The following is a 26947-nucleotide window of genomic DNA, read 5'->3' on the forward strand; positions in this document are numbered from 1 at the left end:
CCTTGGTCAAAATGACTGATATTGTGAACAGTTAAGCAAGTTGAAAATAAAATGATGTTCAAAAAGTATAACAGTAAAGATAACATTCCCAATGTATTCTTTGAAAAAAAATAAATAAAAATAAAATATTACATTTCCGAAATAAAAAATGAACACGGTCCGATGCAAAACTTTCGGCATCCTGCATGGTTAGTACCTTGCAGGATACCGTATATTAATAAATGTTTTGTCAGTTTGTTGCACATTTACATTAATAGAAATTCAATTTGTGAGAATCTTTACTGTTTTTGACTGAAAATCAGGCTGTGGAAAAATTGAGGATTTAGAATAGGAGTCGGAGTTAGTGCTTTGGTCTACTGACTCCACATCCCTGCTACTAACTACACACAAAGTTAAAAACTTAAAATATATTTACTGTTACTTTACTATAACAATGTATTGCTTGTGCAAAGTATACATTTATGCCATTACTATCCAGAATGTAAGTTTACAGCGGGCCAGTTATACATAAAGTCTTATCTGTTCCATTAAAATGAGTCTACCACTGTCCCCAAGTATATTCAATGGTCACCATTGTGTTAGTGATAACAACATAACTTTGTTATGTATGTCATTTTTGTACATTTGGAGAAACATAATTTTTAAGTCTTATACAAACGAGGCAGTTGATGTATAGGGGTTGGAGCCTTTAGCTCCAAGAGCACTACTCTTGCTGCTCAAGTACAATGGGCCATATCATAGCAGTTTTAAGGATCAATTCATGTGCTGGTGAAAGGAAGAAACGATAGAGGTCTGAGCAGCAAGAGCATTGCTGTCCAGCACTTGGTAGAGCACATAGGAACATGTAATCACATAACTTTGTGGCAGTTCACTAGTTTTGTTTTTTATTCCACAGAAACTGTTTTAGGCCTGGTTCACATCTGCGTTCAGTATTCTGTTCAGGGAATCTGCTTGAGGCCCCACGAACGGAATACCGAAAGCATTAAAAAGCAGTGAGCAATGAAACCACACTCCCCCCTTAGACTATAGTGGGGTCTGTGTGTTTTCCACACGGTGTCTGCACAAGTCATGCGGAACAAAAAGTACTTCAAGCAGTAACTTTTCTCTCTGCATGAATCGTGTGGACACTGCGTGGAAAACAGAGTTAAGAACTGTAATTTCACTGTTCAACAGCTCCTCTGGCATGTACAGTAAGCTCCCTCCTCTGTGAGCTGCACATGCAACGCAGCCATCATCATTACTCTTTGATGCCGGATTTCCTGAGTGTAATTATGATGCATGTGGTACGTACCAACATGTTTCTATGTCCCCTACCTGGATGTCATCTGTTAAGAGGAAAATGTGTACAGCAGAGTTTCAATTAAAATATAGAATTGTCCCATATTGGTAAATGAGATGTGAGAGACGTAGTCCAGGTCAAAGCAGTAAGAGAAAAATTCAGTTACCGTGAATTACCGTATATACTCGAGTATAAGCCAAATTTTTCAGCCCAGTTTTTGGGCTGAAAAAGCCCGCCTCGACTTATACTCGAGTCTATGACCAGCCACAATATCAATGTTTAGAATCTCCCATAAAATAGTGCAAAAAAAAAAAAAAAGTTCTAAATCACTCCTTTCCCTAGAATACATACAAAAGTAGAAAATTACTGTGAAACACAAACACATTAGGTATCCCTGTGTCTGAAAGTGCCCGGGCTACTGAATATAGGGTATCTGCAGTGCTCCTGTTCCATTGGGAAGGGGTTAATAGGAGCACTGCAGATCCCCTATATTCAGCCAGGCTGAATTCCAAGTGGGGGAAAAACCCCAGTCCTCAAGCTCAGGGAAGGGGCAGACAGACAACCAAAACACCCCCTCCCCTTTCCCTTAGCAACTACTGCACCCAAAAACTCCGACCATTTTAATTAACCGGTAGCTGCTGCATTCCCCCCCCTCGGCTTATACTCGAATCAATACGTTTTCCCAGTTTTTAGGGGCCTTGGCTTATATTCGGATCGGCTTATACTCAAGTATATACGGTAAATGGCTTGGTAAATTGTCACTGTTACTGCTTGAACAATTATAGTCCATCAAGATTTTTTGAGTAGAGAATACAGCCAATATGGCTGTACTGTTTGGTTAACACATAACTACCAAACTGGCAATTGCAGTAGTAGTAGATTTACTAACATATATCCATTTTTACGTTTTAGGTTCAAGTATTCCTTTAGAGCTCTCAGACTCCTCTAGGCACAAACACAAATTTTCAATTATTATTTTTTCTTAATTATTTTTTTTTTTGTAATGAGCTTCAAGCACTTTTCCTAGCATTTTCAATTTTTTGGCGACATTTGCTATAAAACTTACAGTACCAACTCTATATAGTTTGTGCAAAATGTTGTAAATGTATGGCATTGTGATGCCGTGTACATAGTGTACTACAACTGACACTCTGCTGCAGCATCTGGAATAGGAAATAACTCTAATCCCAATGATTTAACCTCCAAAAATGCAGTGGTCAATGACAACTAAAGTGTAGGACAGAGTGAAGGCGCTCCTTCTGTCACACTAATGGCACCGCACAAAATGATCATGCTGCGCTACGCAACAATTGCACCCTGGGCCTAATAAACCCTAAACCTACAAATTGTATTAGGCTGGAAGAGCCTATCAGGCTTTCTGTTTTACTCTGACATAGTGTCGTGATTATATTGGTAGAGGTATTAAAGTGTTAGTAAAGAAAAAAAAAAAGAAAAAAATGTTCAGAAACATTTTTTTTTTTTTTAAGTCAAAATACAACTGGCCTCCCCTTTTTCCCACTTCAAAAATGATTTGAAAGACAGAAAAAAAATACAAAGAAAAATGAAAGTACAAAAAATTAAAATACGCATTCGATAACTGTACTGAGAATATAAAAATGTCAGGAAAAATCACTGTATATAGACTTTTCAGTCTAAGGGCCCAAGTATTGGGCTGTGGCAAAAAAACCTAAATCCCTGTAGGAAAAACCACAGCAGCAACACATTGTGGGATTTTCCAGATATGCTTTTTACAGAACGTGAAAGGAAAAGTGTGTAAACTGTCTGCTTCAATTACACCTATATGGAAATCGCCAGCTTTTCTGTAGGTATAATTGACATGGTTCGATTTCCAAAACTGTAATGGTTTTGGAAATCGTAGAGCTTCCACTGCGTGTATGTTTCTGCAATGTGTGGATGGGAGTCGCAAAATCCCATCCACTTTGCAGGGACTGTAAAACGCAGTGTTTTACACCATGTGGGGCCTCAGACCACAAGCCTCTCGCCATGCCATTTTTCAACAAAAAGGCTATAAAAAAATTTAAAATGCTGTAAACAATGCAGCGAAGATATGTAAAGGCAAGTGATACAAAACAGACTGAAACACCGAAAGATATATTTTTTTTTCTTCCACTAATTTTTGTTAAATATGTAGTCCTGCCTCCATGTAACTGAAATTTAATGTAAACAATGAATAAATAAAACCTGAAATTTACCTGGGAGAAGTTTGTACATTCCCCTGCACTTTCTAAGCTGTCATCTGTGTTTTCTTCTTCTTGTTGTACATCGTATACTTCAGGATAGTGATATACAGGTTGTGGTTGCAGTTGAGGCTGAGCCTCTTGATCTATAGTAAATTTCAGAAGATCAAAATACCAGAGCCGCGGTATATACACTTCATCACCAGAGGCTCCAGACTGTATTGAAGACTCCACTTTCTTTAATTCCTTTTTGAACACTGTTCGCAAATTAGCAATCTTATGTTTAACTAGTTCAACAGTTGCTGAAGGACAGACTGACTTACAGAGACTTAGTAGCTTCTCATATGCTTCTGCCTTTTTCTGTCTATTGGAATAATCTGAGGACTTCACTTTCCATAAGCATGGAAGAGAACGGTACATTTCAATGAACTCAATTAGGAAATCTGGGTTCATTAGGCACTCCGTCGACATTTTCTTCTTTGCAATAATCACCTACATTAAAACAAAGAAGAAAAACGTATTTATCAGTTTAAATGAAGATGTAATACTCTGTTCACGTGTGCTGTGGTTTCTGCCATAAACAAAATCCAACACAGTGTGCCATATTTATTGCATGACCAATGAACCACATGTATAACAGAGTGGATTTTTTTGATGCAAAAAAATAACAGTGCAAGAAGTCTCCTAACAATAGCGGGATATTTCATCCCAGCCACCAATTCAAGTTCTTGGCATCTGTTAATAGGATTTTCTCCACCAATTCCAGTACAGTTGGAATTTTCTCACTAGCTCCTACCATTCCCAAGGATGAAAAGCAGTAAATTCCTAATGTGCTATTTAAGCTCTGAAATGTCAGGAGGGCGGTGTCAGACAGGGGGTGTGATTCAGAGCTCTAATCAAAGGCACCCAGTCTCAGAATCACACCCCTTGTCTGCTCCTGCCTGACACCGCCCTCCTGACAGTACTGACACTAAACAGCATATCAGACACTAAAACTAGCAGCAATGATTGCTCGGGAATGGTGAGGACTAGAGAAAAAAAATCAGTGGAGCAGAAGCTATTAAATGATGCAACAATCTAGACTTGTTTGAGGAGGTTGAAAGGTCCTCTTTAAAACCCCACAATTATTCTACATGTCACTGGGGTTTTTTTTTGTAACTCTCTACCAAAGAAAACATAAATAAATAACTAAATAAATAAAGGCATTTACTCAAACCAAACATCAAAGAACTATTCGCTTATCAAAGTCAATAGTTTTTCAAGGTACAACATTCTGTAAAATTAATTCATGATAACTTCATTTTGCATAAACTGTGCTTAACTCTATAACTGCTGGAAGATATTAAGATAACAGGGGGGGGGGGGGCGCTGAGTGCTCGGCAGCAGCTCTGAGCTGTTTATGTCTGAAAAATAACGGAGCTCCTCAGATAGGGGAGGGGGGAGGTGAGAGCTCTTTCTTCAGCTCTTCTACTTATCAGCCGGTTTAACTGAATTTGGCTGAGATAAGGAGTCCGTTACCTCTGTATGTAATGCAAGCTGACTCAAATCCAGCTCTGCTACATCAGCTTCATACTGTAGTAATGCATTTACAACCAATCCCTCATTACTGACTGCAAACATAGCAGAGCAAGTGAAAACCCGCCCACCAATGTGCCGAGAAAACCAGGAAGTGAACAGAGCTCAGAGCCTGCAGGTTGGTGAACAAGGGTTATGGGAATAGCCCTTTAATTCATTGTCTGAAGGATACTATGGCTAGGTTCACATCTGTGCTTGGGGCTCTGTCGTTCAGATGCGTCTGCCCCCACCCACAGATTATAATGGGGGCCTTACATTTTTATACTGAAAACAGCGGCGAGCAAAATCTGCAGTGCAGGACTTTTCTCTCCATTGAGGATTGCCTCGGGCAAAGATAATATCATAATGTGTCCCTAAAACAATATTTTAAGCGAAATGGGGGTCACCCAATGCTATGACGGCAGCCTAAATGAGGTTTAAAGGGAATGTGCTACTAGAAAATGACAAGTTTTACGTTAAACACATTTTTAAAAAAATTTTGCTGAGATTTTTAACAACTTTTCATGTTATCTATTGAAAAATTAAAAAAAAAAAAACCCACACCCAAAATTCTTAAAAAATATATTTAATATAAAAATATGATTTAAGTAAAAGGTTTTTTCTTTTTTTAAACGCTTTCCTTAGAAGCCAAGAATGAGAAGGGGAGACATACTGGTAACCAAGATTTAAAGGGGCTCTATCAGCAAAATTATGCTGTATGAGCCCCACATATGCGTGAATAGCCTTTAAAAATCTTATTTTAAACCCTCCTCCCGTTATATGTAAATCATACCTCCGGAGCGCTACTGAGCAGGCTTTGGCACCATTTTTATCAATGGCAGTTCACGAGCATGCTCAGTTCCCTTAGAAACCTGCGCAGTAGCGCTCTGCAGGGAAGCGCTACTACGCAGGCGCGGGATTTCAAGCAATCCAGCCAGAAGAAAACAAGAATGAAGCCACAGAAGAGACCTGGGACCAGAGGGCGTTGCTGCAAGAAGAAAGAAGAGGTAGGCGTGCCAGAAGATGACGTCGGATTGTGCACGACCGCCCCTGTGCATGCAAAGGTATGATTTACATATATGTTTTTATAGTTTTATTTTAAAACGGGAGCGTGGTTTAAAATAAGATTAGCGGTGCCTAAACAGCATAATTTTGCTGATAGAGCCCCTTTAAAAGGATATCATGCTGACAACTAGAAGTGAGAGAAGAACAATGTTGACCAGGATTTAAAAGGGGAGCCATGCTTGTAAATAGGAATGAGGGTAAAGCCATGCTGGGAACCAAAAATGACGGGGCCCCACCTTGAACTAGATAATATCTAAGGCATTAGCCCCTTAATGCTCTGCGCCTTAAAGGGGTTGTCCCATCACAAGGATCTTATCTACACTGCTTGTTAATGTGGATGTAAGACTTTTCCTAAACTGCTTTGTTTGTCCACTATCTTACTTTTATTCAATTCATTGTTGACACAGCCCTTGACTTATCTGCTCAAAAGTCAAGTGATGTATATGCCTGCTCTCAGGGGGGAGGGAGGAGGGGCTAAGTGCAGGGGAGCGAGCCTGTGTATCTAGCTATTCCTGTGTCTACACCACACGTGACCTAGGTCCTGCACTCAGATGGGGAGAGGAGCTGCTTTCATTTCTGAACGTCTTCTGTTCTCCCAGTTATCACTCTAGCTAATTCAATTGTGCTCATTATGGCAGAGACAGGCAGTCTCTGTATGTAACACAGAATGGAGTTGCTCCTGCCTGTACTTCATAGTCCAATATTGTGCATATAGTGTTTAAGGACCTTTGATGACATCACAGGCCCTTTAGCCGCCCCATAGGATCACGCTATGCGGTGGGCAGAGCTATACGCTAATTTTGGGGCCGAGCTAAACGGCAGGTTGCATGTGAAACCCCGCCCACCAAATGATACAAGAAACCAGGAAGAAAGAAGATTTTACAGCAGTGATGACTGGTGAGTATGCGACGTGGGAATACCCCTTTAATAGTATGTCTTTTGGGATAGGTAAAAGGTGAAAAGACCAAAACACACAAAAAATAAACAAATAATAAAAAGTTTATAAAACCCACCTTTATATTAACCCCTTAGCGACCCATGATGTAGTATTACGTCATGGGCGTACTACGTCATGGGCGCTAGGTACTTAGCGCACCATGAAGTAATACTACGTCATGGTAATTCCGCCCGCTCACTAGCTGAGCGGGCGGAATCGGGTGAGAGCTGTTACCGACAGCTCTCACCCTGTTCCATAACCTCCAGTCGGTGCTTTTACCGATCGGAGGTTCTAACCCTTTGATTGCGATGGTTAAACATGACCAAAGGGTTTTGCGCTTCTCTGACCAAACCCCCCCCCCCCCCCGGCACCCCCAGCGGCGAGATCGGGGGGTGTCGGTATGTCTACTATGAAGCCTGGGATCTGGCTAGTGACCCCAGGCTGCCCTGAGCCCCCCTTACCTCTTTCATCCTTGCCGAGTCTTCTGGAAGTGAGTCTGTGCCGTCTGCACAGCTCACTTCCTGTTATGCCCTGTGAGACACATGCATGCATAATGCAGGATTAGTAATGAAATCATCACTGATCCAAGTGTCCCATAGGGGCATAGTGTTTTAAAAAAATTAAAATTATAAAGCCCCAAAAATTCCCTTCTTTCTATAGAAAATGAATTATAAAAAAACCCCTAAAAATTAATAAAAACAATGCACATTTGGTATCGCTGCATCCGTAACAATCTGTGCAATAAGACAATAATTAATATTTAATGTACAACAATATTTAATGTACACAATGAATGACAGAAAAAAAAATGGAAAAAACCCGCCAGAAGTAGTGATTTTTCGCCATCTCACCTTACAAAATATGCTATAAAAAGTGATCAAAAAGTCATATGTACCCCACAACAGTATTAATAAAAAGCATAAGTTGTCCCACAAAAAATAAGCCGCCAACCAACACTGTCAACCGAAAAATAAAAATGTTACGCCTCTCAGAAAATGGCGATGCAAAAAACATTGATTTATGTCCCCAAATGTGTTTTTGTTCTGCAGAACTAGTAACACATAAAAAAATTATATAAATGAGGTATCGCCGTAATCGTAACGACCCACAGAATAAAGGTCACATGTTATTTATACTGTACGCTGCATGGCGAAAAATTTAAAAGTTAAAACAGAATGCCAGAATTGATTTTTTTTTTTTTTAATCCAGCAAAAAAGAGTTAATAAAATGTATTCAATAAGTTGTAGGCACCCTAAAATGGTGTCATTACAAAATGCATCTTATCCCGCAAACAACAAGCCCTTATATGGCCAGGTCACCAGAAAAATAAAGAAAATATAACATCTAGTAATGCGAGGATAAAAACCAAATTATTAGAATACAATTGGCTGCTGCAGGAAGGGAAAGTATAAGCTGTGCGAGCGGATATTAGCATTAATCATAGGAGCTACTGGGACATAGTAGGGAATTTGGTGTTTGCAATGTTCTCCGCACCACTTATATATTCCCTCTTCACCATCCGCTGTGCAGTCACGTCTGGGATACTAATACTCACTACACCCCCTGATAAATTCTTTGAGGGGTGCAGTTTTCCAAATGGGGTCACTCCTTTGGTGAATCCACTTTTCTGGTACCTTACAGGCTCTACAAACATGACATGGCGTCCAGATACCAAACATCTGAATCTGTACTCAAAAAGCCGCATAGCGCTAATTCCCTTCTGCGCCCTGCTGTGCGCCCAAACTGTAGTTTATGCCACATGTATGACACTGGTGTACCCAGGATAATGTACGTAATGTCATATGTGGGTATAAACTGATATTGGGGCACAGCCAGATACAGAAGGAAAGAAGGGTTATTGGGTTTTTGAATGCCATGACCCTTTTGCAGAGACCCTAAAATTGCCCTTACAAAATGGGGTCACTTCTTGGGGAATTCCAGTTTAATGGCACCTCCAGGGCTCTGTAAAAACAACAAGGCACCCAGAAAGTCCCTCTAAATATGTACCCCAAAAGCTAAGAAGCGCAGTGCACTTTCCTTTCGGAGCCCTGCTGTGTGTCCAAGCAGCAGTTTATACCCACCTCGAGATGGCCCCTTAATAGTTTTAGGCGTGCAAGTCTCTGACAACACAAAGTGGGTGCAATATATTGGGCACCGAAATGGCATATTTCTTTAAAAATTTCAATTTTCAATTTTTGGGAAGCATTTTTAGTCTCAAAATCATAATACCCCTTGATACATTCCTTGACGAATGTAGTTTCTAAAATGGGGTCACTTTTGAGGGGATTCCATTGTATTGATACTTTAGGGGCTCAACAAATGCGACATGGCACCTGAAAACTATTCCAGCAATATCTGCCCTCCAAAAACCAAATAGCGCTCTTTCCATTCTGAGCCCCACCATGTACCCATACAGCTGATTATGGCCGCATATGGGGTATTGCTGTGTTCAGGAGAAATTGTGTAACAATCTGTGGGGGCTTTTAATTCTTTAACTACTTGCAAAAATTTTAAATATGGCGCTAAATGGACGATTTATTGGAAAAAAAGTAATTTTTTTTATTATTACGTCCCAATGTTAATAAAATCTGTGAAACATCTGTGAGGTCAAAATGCTCACTCTACACCTAGATAAATTCTATGAGGGGTGGGGGCCACACGGTGGCTCAGTGGTTAGCACTGCAGCGTTGCAGCGCTGGAGTCCTGGTGTTCAAATCCCGCCCAGGGCAAAAAAAAAAACCAGTTTGTATGTTCTCCCCATGTTTGTATGGATTTCCATCCCATATTCCAAAGACATACTGATAGGGAAAAATGTACATTGTGAGCTCTATGTGGGGCTCACAATCTACATTAGACAAAAAAAAAAAAAAAAATTCTATGAGGGGTGTAGTTTCCAAAATGGGGTCACTTTTAGGCGGTTTCCACGGTATTGGTACTCTAGGGGCTCTGCAAATTCAAAATGGCACCTGAAAACTAATCCAGCAAAATCCAATTTCTCCAAAAGCCAAATAGCACTCTTTCCATTCTGAGCCCCACTATGTTCCCATACAGCAGATTACGGCCACATATGGGGTATTTCCGTGTTCAGGAGAAATTGTTTAACTGTGGGTGACTTTTTCTCCTTTAATCCCTTCTGAAAATGAAAACGTTGGGCATAAAGTGACATTTTAGTCATTTTTCATTTACACACTCCAATGTTAGCAAAATCTGTGAAACGGCTGTAGGGTCAAAATACTCACTATACCCCTTGATCAATTCTGTGAGAGGTGTAGTTTCTAAAATGGGGTCACTTTTGGGGGGGGGGGAGGGTTTCCATTGTTTTGGTATTTTAAGGGCTCTGCAAATGAAACATGGCGCATTAAAACTATTCCAGTAAAATCTGCTGTTCAAACACCCAGTGTCGCTCTTTTCTTCCATGTGCTGCCGTCTGCCCAAAAATCAGTTTACACCCACATGTGGGGTATTTCTGTGAACGGGAGAAATTGCATGATAAACTGTCAGATGCATTTTCTCCTTTAACCCTTTTTGAATGTGTTAATTTTAGGTCTAAATCAGGGGTAGGGAACCTTCGGCTCTCCAGCTGCTGTGAAACTACAACTCCCAGCATGCTCCATTCATTTCCATGGGAGTTCCCAGAACAGCAGAGCCAGTATGCATGCTGGGAGTTGTAGTTTTGCAACAGCTGGAGAGCCGTACGTTCCCTACCCCTGGTCTAAATGAATGTATTAGTGAAAAAAGTTAAATGTCTAAATTTCACCTCCATATTATTTTTATTCGTATGAAATGCTTAAACATCCCAAATGCCGTTTTGAATAATTTTAGGGGTGCAGTTTTGAAAATGGAGTGATTTATGGGGGTTTCTATTATATAGGCCTTTACAATTCCTTTCAGAACTGAAGTGGTCCCTAAAAAAGTAGTTTGGGGAATTTTCTTGGAAATCTGGAAAATCCCTGTTACACTTGTAAGCCTTGTAACGTCTAAAATAAATTAAAAGACAGTCAAAAGATGATGCCAATATAAAGGAGAGATATGGCAGATAATATTTATTCATGTATTTGGGTGGTATGACTATCTGCCTGAAAAGCAGAGAATTTCACATTTTGGAAATTGCAATTTCTCCAAATTTCCTATTTTTTTTTTTTTTTTTATAAATAAATACTAAAATATTGATTAGTGTTTACCACTAACATAAAGTATAATGTGTTACGAGAAAACAATCTCAAAATCACTTGTGTAAGTTAAAGCGTCTCAAAGTTATTGCCATTTAAAGTGACACGTCAGTTTTGAAAAAAAGAGGCCTGGTCCTTAACGTACTTTTGGGCTGTGTCTCTAAGGGGTTAAAAAAAAATATATATAACATAAACAAAAATAAACAAACATGTGAGGTATCCCCAGATGCGTCTAAGTCCCCACTATCCAAAAATAGCGTTATTTATCCTGTATGATGAATGCTGTAAAAAGACTCCGCTTGATATGCAATGGAGGTAGCAGAATCTTTGTTGGTTCAATGAGTGCTAGATGCATAACATTTTTAGTACCTGGATGCAATCAGAGTGGCCTGTCCACAACAACAACAACAAAAAAAAACACAATTGGTTGCTGTCCATCTAGAATCCTTATTTTTAGCACGGAGACAAAATCCTGCAAGTTCTACAAAAAAAAAAAAAAAAAAAAAACGGAAACCAAATGGAAATGGCACAAATTGATACATGCAGATTACTTTTATAACCCATTGAAATCAACGGGTTTTAATCCGGACAGTTCAAAATCAGTTTTTTTAAGATTTCAAAAACTGATTTCAAATGGATTTACCAAACGCAGATGTGAACCAAGACAGAGATTATGCAATTTTAGTAAATGATACAATACCGATGATGCAAACATTTCCCAGTATTGTATTAAAGGCTGTGAGAAAAAACAAAAGCACCTCTGTACCATGCAAATTAGAGCCAATTTAAAAATTTGAGCATTATTTTCAATCTCAGCACCCCAACTGTTTTAATGTCTGAACCAATTTGGCTGTAGACCAATGTACTCAGCCTGGCTGTACTCAGGTTGAAGGTGGAGCAGAAAATCCTGCAGTCTCTACTTCATGAGATATTCTCTTTAGGCAGAGGCCCCATTTTCCAAAAACGCAGCTTTTTTTTGTTGCAGATTTTGCTGTGTTTTATATATGTATGTATATCCTTTATATATAATATAAAGGAATTTCTAGCAAAAAAAAAAAAAAAGTGCATTACAGAGGACCTTTCACCACTTGGGGCACATGTGGTGTAATACATCGCTAGAAAGCCGACAGTACGCTGAACTCAGCGAACTGTCAGCTTTCACGTTCTGTGCCCCGGGTGAAGAGCTATCGGTGCCGGTCAGTCAGGAACGCCCTTCCTCACAGCAGCGCCTATAGCGCTGTACTGCGAGAGCGGTGAGGAACACCTCCCTCTCCTCTATGGACGAGTACTGGGGGAGGCGTTCCTCCCTGCTCTCACAGTACAGTGCTATAGGCGCTGCTGTGAGGAAAGGCGTTCCTGACTGACAGTGAAGAGCTACGGTACCGGCACCAAAAGCTCTTCACCCGGGGCACAGATCGTGAAAGCCGACAGTGCGCTGAATTCACTGTGTGTCCTCGATTTAATTGTTCCACATTACTGGTTTTTCGTTTTTGTCAAAATCCTGGGAATGACTAGTTGCTTTAGGCAACACTAGAATACACACACACACACAAGGCCCAGGAGTTTATGAAGATCCTCTTAAAAGGACTGTGATAAACAAACAGCACATATATAAAATGCAACGTGTTATTCATGTGGTATTTTTTTTTCCGCTGCAGGAGCAAGTTTAGAAATGGCAGATTATCATTGATATAGTTATTATACGTTACATAATATTTTATTGTAACAAATTCTCAGAATTGTAAACAAGGTAACGCTGATATCAAGATGACTTGTACTTCCATCAGACCGGCCAAAGATGGGAGGGTCTTTTCTTATGTGAATGCCAAACTCTTGCCTTCTTCACCCTCCACACTAAACGTCTAGAAGGTTCGGTTTACACAGGACATTTCTAACTATCACGGTTTTTGCTCATTGGTAAACCAAAAACTACCAAACATACCCTCTCCAAAATGGAGGTCTATAAATGCATGTGCACTGTGGCCTGTCATGTTTTACTCCCAGTGCATGCGAGTGTGTCATGCAAAACATTTCAGAAAAAAATAGAACCTGCATGAGCAGAAATAGTGAATAACCTCATAACTGAAGACAGGGAGCGAATATTGCTGAGAAACACAGGTAATACTTGGGTATAATAGAGTTGGACAAAATCAATATAAGGTCACACCGGCTGTAACATGATCTCTGAACCCCACCCCCTCCCTAAAAATGCCAGTGGCAGGGGGTAAGTGGCCATGTAGCAGCTTATGATGGCTCCCATGGCCTCTTAGAAAGACTACAGATGCAGAATCCATTGATCATTGTCTATGATGTAGTGACCATCCTGCCAGGCCCTGGCACCTGCACCAGCTTTTTGCTTATATACAGAGAATCATGGCAATGCTGTAATGCACAGCCCCTGAAGCTCTACCTTTGTGCCTCATGTACAGCACTGGCCTCTACAACTCCCCACACACCACTGCAAGGCAATGGAGAGGACGTAGCTCGGTGTCTATACAACAAGCTGTACCAACATAACCTCACACAAATGCCACCCAAACTTCAGTCACAAGCAAAGTTGCCACTAGTGAGAAGCTTCCCAGCAGCTGCTACCTCGGCTTCCGCCCTCCCTCACCCACGCATATGTCGCTATTATCACGCTATTATTCCCACCAACCCCCATCTTCAAATCTTTTGCTCCATTTTGTTTTCCTTCATACCTCGTACTGGTGATCCTTTTCACAACTAGCCACTCAGCCATGTAACCCCGCCCCCGGCAGTCACGGGTTCTCCAGGTCATGACTGAAGGGGCTGGCTCATGTTCATCTCCAGGAATCGCTTCTTGTACAGTTATGAGGCTGAGCGCCGTTCATTTCCCTCATACACATTGACATAGCAGGAGCACGTAGCACATGATGTAGTGGCGTTGTGTACGTGGGGACGGCGCTTTACAACTCCGAGCCGCTCAGTCAGGACATAACCCCTGGTCTAGCGCGCACATGCACAGCACTCAGTGACCGCCTTCTGGTTACGTCAATGGAAGCGGCCGCTGACGTCATCAGCCTGTTACACGCGCGATATCTTCTCCACACTGTGGCGGGAGCGTTTACAAACCATGTTCCCCTCTCCCAGAGCCCACGCTGTGGCGACAGCCCGGCGACCCCTTGGAGTACGTGTTCCTGCTGGAAGGAAAAGTCTAGGCCCTCCCGGCAGCTCGTCTCCCTCCACAGTGTTTTCACCCTCTGGCCGTAGGGTCACAATCAGTGGCGTTCGGTGAGTGAGACGTCAGGCTGGCACGAGGTGCACCTACCTAATCCACAGGCTGGTCACAGAGCTGGAATCCCCTAGTGATATGCGCTGCTGTGTGTGAAGTATAGGAGGACACAGCTGACTTTTATAGACACTGCAAAGTTAGACTGGACCAGAAATGTCTGAAGCAGTTAGAAAAGCTGGTGCACTTTATATAAGGGCTAGTTCACACGGGGACATGGAGGCTGATTTCGCTTCAAAATCTGCCTCCATAAAATGTAGCCCTATGTGAATCGCTCGCTTTTTTTTTTTTCTGTGAAAAAGAAGCAACATGACCTTTCTTCAGGCGTTTTAACGCCTGAAAAAATGAATTGGAGTCTATGGGGCACTGATTGGTCGCTTATTTTTGCAGTTGCTTTGGCAAAAACAGCGACCGAAACCGCTAGCGTTTTTTTATCATGTACTAATAACTTTAATATTTTTTTGTAGTGCAAAAAAAAAGCTTCAAAAAAGCATCAAAAACAGCGTCCAATGCAAAAAAAAACAGCGTCCAAAAAAAGCGACGCTGAAAAATCAGTGCCAAAATCAGCGAGGCTTTTTTCACACGTGAACTAAGCCTAAGAGGTTGTTGAACAGGATGTGGCTTAATCTGCTGAACTGTGAGCCAGATACTGTAACACAATGTTGTTGGAAACAAAGTCAATCAATAAGTGGTGTAAAAATAGATTAGATGGTTTAAAGAGGCAATTCCATGTCATCGGGCACATGCGGTTTTATACACTGCTAGATAGCTGACCGTGGGCTGAATTCAGCGCTCTGTTGGGTTTGCTGTTATGTGCCCTGGGGCTTCAGATATCAGCGCTGTTACCGATGTCCGGCTGCTGTCAGAAGGGCTTTCCTGACAGTCTAGCTGGGCTATGAGGAATGCCCTCTCCCCACCTGACTGTACTTGTCCTTAGCCCTATCTTGTCAGAGGGGGCATGCCTTACCGCCCAGTCAGGACACTAAGCTGCGACAAACGTTCCCACTTTAGTGGAAGCATGCTACTGTCCAAAATCACAGCATGCTGAAACATTAAGCTTTCACTTCATTGGAATGAAGAGGCCTTGCCCACCCCTATAGCATTACCCCTCCTCCAATAAACGTTACAGTTGGCACAGTTTTGCTTTGCCAAACCTATACTTATCCACCATACCGCTAGAAAGAATAGCTTAATTTGTCACCGAAATCCTTTTCACTTCTCCAGAGTCCATTGACAGCATGCTTTCGACATCTCCATCCAATGGTCCAATGCTTGGTATTTGGCCTTTCTTTGATAGACCCATTCCATGAATCTCCTGATGCAGCTAAATTTATTCACTAGGCTTCTCAGCACCTGACAAGACTGCTCCGTAACTTAGTCTGCTACTTTATGGCTGGATTGGTGTGGCTCATAAACTCTTCCACTTCTTGATATTCACTGATGATCATGATTATCAAGGAAAGAAGACTTTACATGATCTGACTCATGGTAACAGTGGTATTCTATTACAGTACTACTAGATCCAGTCAGCTCTTTAGAACAAGACATTTTTTCACAAGCTTGTATAAAAATAGACTGCAAGGCTAGGTGCTTCATTTTATGTCCATATAATTTAGATATGATGTATCTATTTATCTGTCCATTTATATCAATTGAGATTATAATTTTTCTTTTCCAGTGCCACACCTTCAAGAGTTGTTCTTCACCCATGTGCAGTGGAAACTGTCAACTACAATGTTCAGTTATTTGGTTCTACCCTACCAGTTAAAGTTATGGAAGCCTTGACAAGTTCTCATGGTAATTCATTGCAGTTCTAATTCTTGTTGTTTAGAAACAAGACAAGGGGATTATTTTTTCATCTTTTCATGACGAAGGCCTGCAGTAGCTGAAACCCATAATGTATTTTACACAATGCAATTGATGAAGTGCCCCTTACCCTGGGTTCGCACCAGCGCCTGAACTCCGTTTTCAGGTTTCCGTCTTTTGCATGCAGAAGACGGAAACCTATCATGCCGAGTCCGGCCGGTGAGCGTTTTATGCTCTCCGCGGCTAAACCGTTTTTTTTTAAACCGGACATGGGAGTACTGCATTTCCGACTCTGTGTCCGGTTTTAAAAAAACGGTTTTGCCGCGGAGCGCATAAAACGCTCACCGGCGCACACGGCCGGAGACTTTTCAAGCCCATTCAAATGAATGGGATTGAAACATGCCGGCAGGTTTCCGTCTCCTACCCCTGTTTTGTGCAGGAAACGGAAACCTGCAGAACGGAGTACGGGCGCAGATGTGAACGAGCGCTTACTAAAATAACAATAGGCAAAGTATGTAAATGTGACCGTAGAAGGGATTTTCCGGGTCTTATACTTTCTGGCATCTATCCATAGGATAGGTCACCAAAATAATGTTTGGGGACCAGCACCCAGGATACCCACTGATCAACTTTTTGAAGAGGCCGTGGAATACATGTGGTACAGTCTCTTCCTATGCTTATGACATCACGTTTATCAGTTACATGGCACAGCAGCAGCTCCCATTCAAGTGAATGGTATTGAGCTGCAATGCAAATACAGTCCCTACTATGGTGCTGTTCTTGTTATTCAGCAAAGAGGCCACCCATAAAAATGTCGTGGCATCTTTAACTAGTTGATTTGTGAATCTCCTGTATATCTCAGCCTCATCAGTCCACATATTGATGACCTATCCCATGTTTAGGTCATCAATATATAGGTCCTGAAAAACCTTTTGATGGGTTTGTTTAACATAACAAATATAGTGTCCAGGAGTAGCCTACCAGTTCTGGAGCAATGAACTTTCAAAATGTATAAAGTTGTTTATTTTTTTATTTTTATTTTTTTAAAAAAAACAACAAAACTTTAGTTTGAGGACCTTTCACCACCTCCAACAAGTCCAATTATTTACATCAATTAATAGATTCTGCTCCAGTGATTCTGGCACGGTTGGAGTTTTTTCTCTAGCCCCACCATTCCTGAGCAATCAATTGCTAGTGTTGGTGCCTGATATACTATTTATGCTCTGTACTGTCAGGAGGCCTGTTTCAGGCAGGTTCTGGAAAGAGTTGTAAGTCTAAGTAATCTGGCTCTGGCTGCTTCTAATTGGAGCTTGGAACAATGCCCCCTTCCTGACACTGCCACTCACAGATTTGGATTGACTTTTGGGGCCACACGGTGGCTCAGTGGTTAGCACTGCAGCCTTGTAGCGCTGGAGTCCTGGTGTTCAAATCCTGCCAAGGGCAAAAAACCATCTGCAATGAGTTTGTATGTTCTCCCTGTGTTTGCATGGATTTCCATCCCATATACCAAAGACATACTGATAGGGAAAAATGTACATTGTGAGCTCTATGTGGGGCTCACAATCTACATTTAAGAAAAAAAATAATTTGGATTGTCTTTTGAACACCAGTTCATGTTTGCAGAGCCACTGGGGTGCGAGTAAAGTGGAAAGTCCCTAGGGAGTGACCCTGTTTTTGAAAATTGCACTCCAAGAATTTATCAAGGGGTGTAGTGAGCATTAGTTCCATGCCTTTCTGACGTTATAGAACTTAAATAGCACATCGGGCACCAAAACGACCTGTGCTTCTTGTTCGGGAATTCAGTGGAGCAGTACCTATTAGGAGATGCTAAAAATTTTAATTGGAGATGGTGAAAAGTCCAATTTAAGACGCTACTATGTTCATGATATGCACTGCATATGAACAGTAAACAGCCACACTCCTTAGCCTGCATTTACTGTTCTTCCTATAAATTCAGTGCAATAGCAGTGAATCCATCCAAGGTGTAATGTACACAACTGTACTTTTTAACAGCATTTGCAGCTAAAAATACAAACACATATATATCAATGGACTTGTAGACACAGCCATAGTTGTTGCAGCTGTCTGGGCCAAATCGACGAGCTACAAAATATGGAGCAGGTCCTATATCTGTCTGTATTTGTGGTTCCACAATTAATTTTCAGTGTATAGGTCAGTGAAAACCATGGATGACACGCTGATAGCAGTACGTGTGTCATCATACCATTTTTACTTTAGAAGTCTTATTTCCCTCTTCTTCACTGACACACTGCTGCTAGCGCTAAGCAGCCCCCACTCCATTGTCTCTTTTCAGTGTTGACTACGTAGTGAGCATTTAACAATCTTTTGCACCTACAATAGCTAGGACAATTTTCACAGTTTTGACCTGTACAAATAAAACCTATACTATAAAATAAAATCCTACAGGCCCATATTTTTTTTTTACATGTACCCTATCCATATATTTTGTGACCCTAGACATCTGGCATATTGTCAAAATGCTTCTCAACTCTTTAAGTGTGCTGGCACCTACATGCAATTCTGCAGCAAAGTATAATTTTGAATAAAAAGGAAACAATGCAACAATCAAAATATAGTTGTGGTGTGTGTGTTTTTGTTTTGTTTTTTTGCTGCCTCAGCTCCCACACAAGGAATAAAAAGAGATCAAAAAGTTGTATATATTAGAAAGTGGTATTAGTAAAAACTACAGCTCAAGCACAGCAAGAGCCCCTGTTCAGCTTTGTCAACAAAAAAAAAACTTTAAAAAAAAATAATTATGGATGATGGGAAATGGTACCCTAGACACATTTTTGTTTCCCAAAAAGTAATTTTGTTAGTAAAACTTAAAACCTATATAATATGGTATCCATGAGATTGTCAGTTACTATCAGTCGCTCTCCTAGTATCTGGGGGATGCTGGCATCCTCTGCATTGGTTTAAATGGTGTAACTTCCTGCTGAGCAGCTTCATGTTTACCTCCCACACTAGTTCCCTCTCACTCAGCCTACTCACTCCGTTACACCCTCCTTCCCTGTCTCTCTAGCTAAGTTATCCTGCCCACTACTAGCCCCATCCCCCTAGCTAAGCTATTCCTTCCACTACTAGCTGAGAGGAAGAGGGGAGGACACAGTTCACGGACACAGGAAGGCTGGTAAATATTGATGATGGGAGGGGGGGGGGATATGTGTAATTATAGATTTGATTTTATTTTTTTTGAAGCAAATTAGAAGTTAGGTGGGGGGAAGGCCATTTAGTTAAAGGGTTAAATTTTACTTTAGCCTGGACAACCCTTTTAAGCTGTTCAGAAAGATTGGGTAGCACCAATGGAAGCCAGGAGTTTGCAGAGAACAAGTGCTGTGCAGGAAGTGTGCTTAGCAGTATGTGTAAGCGCTCACCCATACTGCTAACCACGCTTCCTGCCCAGCGCTCGTTCTCTGCAAACTCCCGGCTTCCGGTAGTGCTAAACAGGATTTCAGCGAGGACCAAAAAAGAATGTATTGCAAAATGTATTAATGACACAAATACGGTAGTCAGAAAAGATGAGCTATCAATTTTAAAGCAGAGATGTATAGGGATTTTACTGCTGAGACCCCCGCAAATGAGTTGTTTTTTAGAGCAAGCAACTCTCAGCACTTTTTGTCCCAGGGTCTGCAGTGCTCACTCGTCATACTTTTACTATTGATAGTTATTTTTAGTAATTTATCGGTGCTACAGAATGAGGAGGGGAGGGAAGGATCCTTGAAACTGTGATGGGTGCACAGCTCGTTATCATTACAGTACGGTAATCCGACATCTGCCAAGTAACGAGCTGTGTACTCATCACATGACCATGACTGATTTTTATCCACTAGAAATAACAGAATACACGACTGCAAACAAATGTAGAAAAAAACTTGAGGAATTGACACAAAATATATTGTAAAATTGATAACTTTTTATTATGAAAAATACGAACACTGCTCAGTATTGGTCTGAAAATAGGCAATCCCTTTAAGAACATTATGACCTATTCTTAGGGTAGAACATAAACAGATCAACGTTTGGGGGGGGTTATTCTGTTCTCCATACTATAAACAACATGGAGTCAAAAGCAGTTGACTCTATGCCCTGTGCAGTGGCCGAGCCCTGGTACTGCAACTCATAATTGAAATTGGTCCTGTGTTTGTTTACTATGCGTGCTAGATGCAGCCCTGAATAGCTGATGATCATTGTCGGGGACAGGTAGTGTCCCACCCCCACAATCCGATCTTTAATTTCATGGGCAGTCCATAGAATAAACCATATTAATCCTGGGCAACCCCTTTAATGAATGTACATGTAATACGAGAATTTTCATATCTGTATTCATTTTTTGTGCTATGCTGATGTGCCTGTGTGACTACATTGGTCATACTGCAGTCATTGATTTGTGGATATGTTTTATGTGCATTTCCTGTGAACTTTTTTTTTTTTTTTTTAACAGTTGATACTTCTTTAATGGTGAAAATTCATGAACTTGGATGGGCATGGTTAGTGTGTGACGATCGAATTATAATTTGGAAAATTAGCCAGTCTTCGTCTGCAAAGGTAAGTCATTGTTAGAGACCACGTGGTAAACTACATAACCGAAACCTATGGATGTTTTTTTTCCTATCTACTATTAAGACTGCTGTCTTTGTGTAATTTGTTATTGCTTTAGCAGTATTAGGACTTTTGCCACTAGATTCCACAGTTTAATTTTGGCATACATATAACAGCCTAAAGCTTTTTATCAGTTTGTGAATGCCCTTCTTGTAGATTAGAAATATCTGGAAACCACAACAGTGGCATGCGACAGAACCAGCAAGCGGTAGAGTACAAGCATGGCAAATATAAAATGGAGTGATCAGCAGGATAATCAATATCAAGCTAATGACAGTACCTTGTGGAGCTTCTACTACACTTTCCAATGATGTCTTTATTTTGAATTGCAATTCCATTTTCATGATGATCAGTGTGTTATACTTATCCTATGTCCTACTGCAATCAACTTGCTTCATGCACTACTACTCCCTGCATAACTCACTCTGCTTGGTACTATTGTCTTTATAATTTGTTGGTATGTTGTTAACTTCTCTGTAGTAATTACACTAGCTTTCGTATCTCCAACTGGCCAACATATACCGACCGCCCTCCTTCATCGACCACCTCACCACCTGGCTCACACACTTCCTCTCCACAGACACCCCCACCATCATCATGGGCGATTTCAACATCCCCATTAACACAGACCCCCCCCGCTTCCAGTCTCCTGTCCCTCACCGCCTCCTTTGGTCTCTCCCAATGGTCCTCCTCTGTCACCCACATAAAGGGGGGCACACTAGACCTCATATTTACCGGCCTCTGCTCCATATGCGGCCTCTCTAACTCTCCGTCCACGCTCTCTGACCACAATCTGCTGACATTCTCTACCCTCTCCTCTCCAATAGACCCCCCAACCTCTAAACCAGCACGCCCCCGCAGGAACCTAAACCGTCTTGACATCCGCATGCTCTCAGACTCTCTCCTACCACTCGCTGACATATCCTCACTCCAAGACGCAGATGCCGCTGCTGCCTTCTATAATACCACCATCACCTCAGCCCTTGACTCTGTGGTCCCCTTTGCAACCAATAGAGCCCGACCAATCAATAGGCAACCCTAGAACACCGACCTGACTAAAAAAAACTGAGACATGCCTCGCGGGTTCCAGAACGCCTCTGGAAGAAAAGACACTCCCAGGAAGACTTCCCTAGTTACAAAGAGACAGTTCTTGTATTAAAGAATGCACTCTACTGATATCACACTGATATCTGCACTCTCTCGCAATCCCAAACAACTATTCACCACCGTCAACTCCCCCCTCTGTCCTCCTGTGCTCCCGCCGACATCACTTCTCAGCTAATGACTTCGCCTCTTACTTCAAAACTAAAATCGACATCATCAAAGACAGTCTCACCCTACTCCCCCAACAACCCCTCCACCCAACTACTTGCTGCTCCTCATCCTTGACCTGTTTCTCCACCATCACTGACGAAAAACTCTCCTCCGTAACCTCTAAATTCCACCTCACCTCCTGCGCACTTGACCCGATCCAGTCACATCTCTCTCTGTAGGTGTACCCCAAGGCTCCGTCCTAGGACCCCTCCTGTTCTCCATCTACACCCTTGGCCTGGGCCAACTCATAGAATCTCATGGTTTTCAATACCATTACTATGTCGATGACACCCAAATATACATCTCTGGACCAGACATAACCTCTCTGCTGGCCAGTGTTCCATATTGTTTAACGGCTGTAGCCTCCTTCCTCTCCTCCCGCTTTCTCAAACTCAATATGGAGAAAATGGAGTTCATCATTTTCGCCCCACCTTTATAGCCCCCCCCCCCACTTCACCCATCTGTCAAATTTAATGGAACCACAATTACTCCTGTCCCACGGGCCTGATGCCTTGAGGTAACCCTGGACTCTGACCTATCCTTCAAGCCACACGTTCAAACCCTCAACACTTCCTGCCGCCTCCAACTCAAGAACATTCACCGAATCCGCTCCTTCCTCACCCCTGAAACGACTAAGACACTCGTCCAGGCCCTCATAATCTCCCGCCTAGATTACTGCAACGCCCTTCTCCATGGACTCCCAGCAAACACCCTCGCCCCCCTCCAGTCCACTTTAAACTGCACTGCTCGCTTAATTCACCTCTGCCCCCCGATCTTCCTCGGCTGATCCCCCTCTGCCAGTCCCTCCAATGGCTACCAATAGCCCAGTGAATTGAGTTCAAGCTACTAACACTAACATACAAAGCAATCCACAACCTGTCCCCTTCGTATATCTCTGAACTAATCTTCCGCTACCTGCCTACACGTAATCTCAGATCCTCCAATGACCTCCTACTCCGCTCTACTATCATCCGCTCCTCACACAACTGTCTCCAAGATTTCTCCCGTGCATCCCCCATACTCTGGAACTCCTTACCGAGACACATAAGACTGACCTCCACAATCACAAACTTCAAGAAGGCTCTGAAGACTCACCTGTTCAGGAAGGCCTACAACCACCAATAAAACTATCACCACTCCACCATCTGAACTGTCTCCCCCTCTCCTTCTGTTTCTATCCCTCTTCCCCCATAGATTGTAAACCTTGCGGGCAGGGTCCTCTACCCCACTGTGCCAGTCAGTCATTCTTAGTATTACATCTACCTGTATATTTTGTGTACTGTATGTAAACCCCCAAATGTAAAGCACCATGGAATTAATGGTGCTATATAAATAAACAATAATAATAATAATTTATTAGCTGAAAGGGGTTTTAGGCTAAGGCCCCACATTGCGAGCCACGGCCAACCCATCCAATCAGCATCGCGTTTTATTTCAATAGCCCTTTTCACCCCTTACTTCCACCCATCTGTTTATCTTTATTTTCTTGGGTTGCATCTTCCACTTTGTCACACTTTGCTTGCAGCTAAGGATGATCATCTAAAGTGAAAATTGTAGAAGCAGCCCTACAAGGCATTTGTCATTTGTTTGATATTAAATTTCCTGCTGACAGATTCTCTTTAAATTGTAGGAGGACAAATGCATAACGTTGAATACATGCTTGCTATTTATTTATTTGAAGAATACAAATATTAAATAAAATTATTTATTAACAGTCTATGTCGTGTAAAGAACTCCAGCTCCCTCCTAGTGATTGTCCTTGGTCTGCAGATCTGGTAGACATATCACTGGCTGATGATGCAGCACCTACACAGGTAAGTAATGCTACCAATATTTTTCTGTTCTGTTTCTGTATGTTATACTTATTGGCATTTGTATGTATGCAAATAGCCCATTTAATTTACCACTTGCAAACTCAGAACAAGCAATTAGCAACTGAATTGTCACAGAAGAGAAACTGATGACCCATACATGAGAGAATATGAAAAGCAGTTGTAAACAACTAGCTTCTGCCAGCGACTTCGTCTGCGTGTTGTTGGCTTCGATGATCCGCCTGCTCCGGCATTTCGACTGCTCTAAGAGCTGCTTGACGCCTAGCTTGTTCAATCCTCCTCTTCTCCACTAGAGGAGAAGTGTGTTGACTTTTGAATACCTTCATAGCTCTCGTTTTTTGAGAATTTTGTGACAAATTAGATTTTTGTTTTCCCGGCATGTTTAAAATTCGGAAATTGCCAATTTGGATTAAAGGGGCTTTCCCAGTTCTGTGTCTCAGCACTCTTTCAGCAGTTTCTGCTTTTCATTTCGTTACCCCCCTTCCCTCCTCCCTCTGGCTGAATGGGACACAGAAGATTTATGCAGATCAGATAATATGCAGATGCTAATACAGAATGGACTGACTGTTTACATAGAGAGATAACAGACCAGGCTTTATCAGCAAAGTACAATTAGCTGAATGATTGTCTTGCTGGCAATATTAATATTATATATCCTACTAATATATTAATACTAATATATTAGTAGGATATATAAATTGATAAGTCGTGAAGCCATGTCATTTACCGGGTTAAAAAGTAGCCTATGTGTTAATAGAGGTTACAAACTATCTATCTGCCAAATTTCATCAAAATCTGTTCAGCCATTTTTGCGTGATTAACAAACATCCAAACACACAAATATACACTCACCGGCCACTTTATTAGGTACACCTGTCCAACTGCTCGTTAACACTTAATTTCTAATCAGCCAATCACATGGCGGCAACTCAGTGCATTTAGGCATGTAGACATGGTCAAGACAATCTCCTGCAGTTCAACCCGAGCATCAGTATGGGGAAGAAAGGTGATTTGAGTGCCTTTGAACGTGGCATGGTTGTTGGTGCCAGAAGGGCTGGTCTGAGTATTTCAGAAACTGCTGATCTACTGGGATATTCACGCACAACCATCTCTGGGGTTTACAGAGAATGGTCCGAAAAAGAAAAAACATCCAGTGAGCGGCAGTTCTGTGGGTGGAAATGCGTTGTTGATGCCAGAGGTCAGAGGAGAATGGCCAGACTGGTTCGAACTGATAGAAAGGCAACAGTGACTCAAATAGCCACCCGTTACAACCAAGGTAGCCAGAAGAGCATCTCTGAACGCACAGTACGTCGAACTTTGAGGCAGATGGGCTACAGCAGCAGAAGACCACACCGGGTGCCACGCCTTTCAGCTAAGAACAGGAAACTGAGGCTACAATTTGCACAAGCTCATCGAAATTGGACAATTGAAGATTGGAAAAACGTTGCCTGGTCTGATGAGTCTCGATTTCTGCTGTGAAATTCGGATGGTAGGGTCAGAATTTGGCGTCAACAACATGAAAGCATGGATCCATCCTGCCTTGTATCAACGGTTCAGGCTGGTGGTGGTGGTGTCATGGTGTGGGGAATATTTTCTTGGCACTCTTTGGGCCCCTTGGTACCAATTGAGCATCGTTGCAACGCCAAAGCCTACCTGAATATTGTTGCTGACCATGTCCATCCCTTTATGACCACAATGTACCCAACATCTGATGGCTACTTTCAGCAGGATAATGCGCCATGTCATAAAGCTGGAATCTTCTCAGACTGGTTTCTTGAACATGACAATGAGTTCACTGTACTCCAATGGCCTCCACAGTCACCAGATCTCAATCCAATAGAGCATCTTTGGGATGTGGTGGAACGGGAGATTCGCATCATGGATGTGCAGCCGACAAATCTGCGGCAACTGTGTGATGCCATCATGTCAATATGGACCAAAATCTCTGAGGAATGCTTCCAGCACCTTGTTGAATCTATGCCACGAAGAATTGAGGCAGTTCTGAAGGCAAAAGGGGGTCCAACCCGTTACTAGCATGGTGTACCTAATAAAGTGGCCGGTGAGTGTACAAACTTTCACATTTATAATATTAGTAGGAAGTCTAAGGAAGGGGGGGTGGCAGTGTCTGATGGAGGGGAAAAATCAAATAAACTGTACTTTATATTGGTAATGCCACCCACAACAAGCTCCGATTCCATAAAAACAACTGTTCTGCACTGAGCTGGGCAAGATAATGAAAATAAAGGTTGCTAGTTATGAGGTTCAGTGGAACCATTTTGTTAGCATTCAGACACGCGTAGATACTTTACTGTATTTTTCATAAACTCAATAAATACCTTTTAGTAAATTAAAATTCAACCACTTTTTGTCATGCATGCATATATGTCAAAATCTAATTTGTTGCTTAGTCAGTTGCAGTTATGGTGGCTACACGGGAAGGATCAATCCGTTATTGGCCAAGCCTCACACATGAAGAGTTTTATGTAGAAGCTTATACTGATTTTGGAGATTCTGTTTGCTTATTTGTAACTGCTGTAAAGGTAAGATTCTTTAAAAATATATATATATATATCGGTATATACTGTACATATATTTTCTTGCCAAAAAGCACCTAAAGCTAATTTGACAATGGCAATAAAACTAAAGCTTTATATATATATATATATATATATATATATATATATATATATATATATATAAAAAAAAAAAGGTTTATGTTAATGTTTATTATTGTTGTGCTGTGAGGCCGTGATCCCCCAACCAGTACCTCTGGAATGACGTCTGGTCATGAAAGCCCTTAGTTACGGCAATAAGCATTCTTTACACTATGACACAAATACTGCCCCTATTGAATATGTATTTGAATCTAACAGTGCCAGTTTAGATGGTATAATATAATACCGCTAATATAATTACAGTAAAA

The 26947-nt window shown here is 41.6% G+C and overlaps 2 protein-coding genes across 2 annotated transcripts in view; one reads left to right on the plus strand and one right to left on the minus strand.

The window, feature by feature from the left end:
* LOC142197487 (uncharacterized) overlaps window positions 1–14029 on the minus strand; it is a 30895-nt gene extending 16866 nt beyond the window's left edge. Inside the window, exons 1-2 of the mRNA XM_075267787.1 lie at window positions 13902–14029; window positions 3493–3969 (exon numbers count right to left, since the gene is read on the minus strand). Coding sequence (XP_075123888.1) covers window positions 3493–3948 — 456 coding nt within the window. The 5' untranslated portion in view covers window positions 3949–3969; window positions 13902–14029. The remainder of the gene's footprint in view (window positions 1–3492; window positions 3970–13901) is intronic.
* Window positions 14030–14177: 148 nt separating this feature from the next.
* The window catches only part of NUP133 (nucleoporin 133), a 96126-nt gene continuing 83356 nt past the window's right edge, over window positions 14178–26947 (plus strand). The window contains exons 1-5 of the mRNA XM_075267767.1: window positions 14178–14454; window positions 16131–16249; window positions 20721–20824; window positions 23908–24006; window positions 26433–26564. Coding sequence (XP_075123868.1) covers window positions 14297–14454; window positions 16131–16249; window positions 20721–20824; window positions 23908–24006; window positions 26433–26564 — 612 coding nt within the window. The 5' untranslated portion in view covers window positions 14178–14296. The remainder of the gene's footprint in view (window positions 14455–16130; window positions 16250–20720; window positions 20825–23907; window positions 24007–26432; window positions 26565–26947) is intronic.

Source organism: Leptodactylus fuscus, chromosome 3 (genome assembly GCF_031893055.1).
Source record: "Leptodactylus fuscus isolate aLepFus1 chromosome 3, aLepFus1.hap2, whole genome shotgun sequence".
NCBI classification, from domain to species: domain Eukaryota; kingdom Metazoa; phylum Chordata; class Amphibia; order Anura; family Leptodactylidae; genus Leptodactylus; species Leptodactylus fuscus.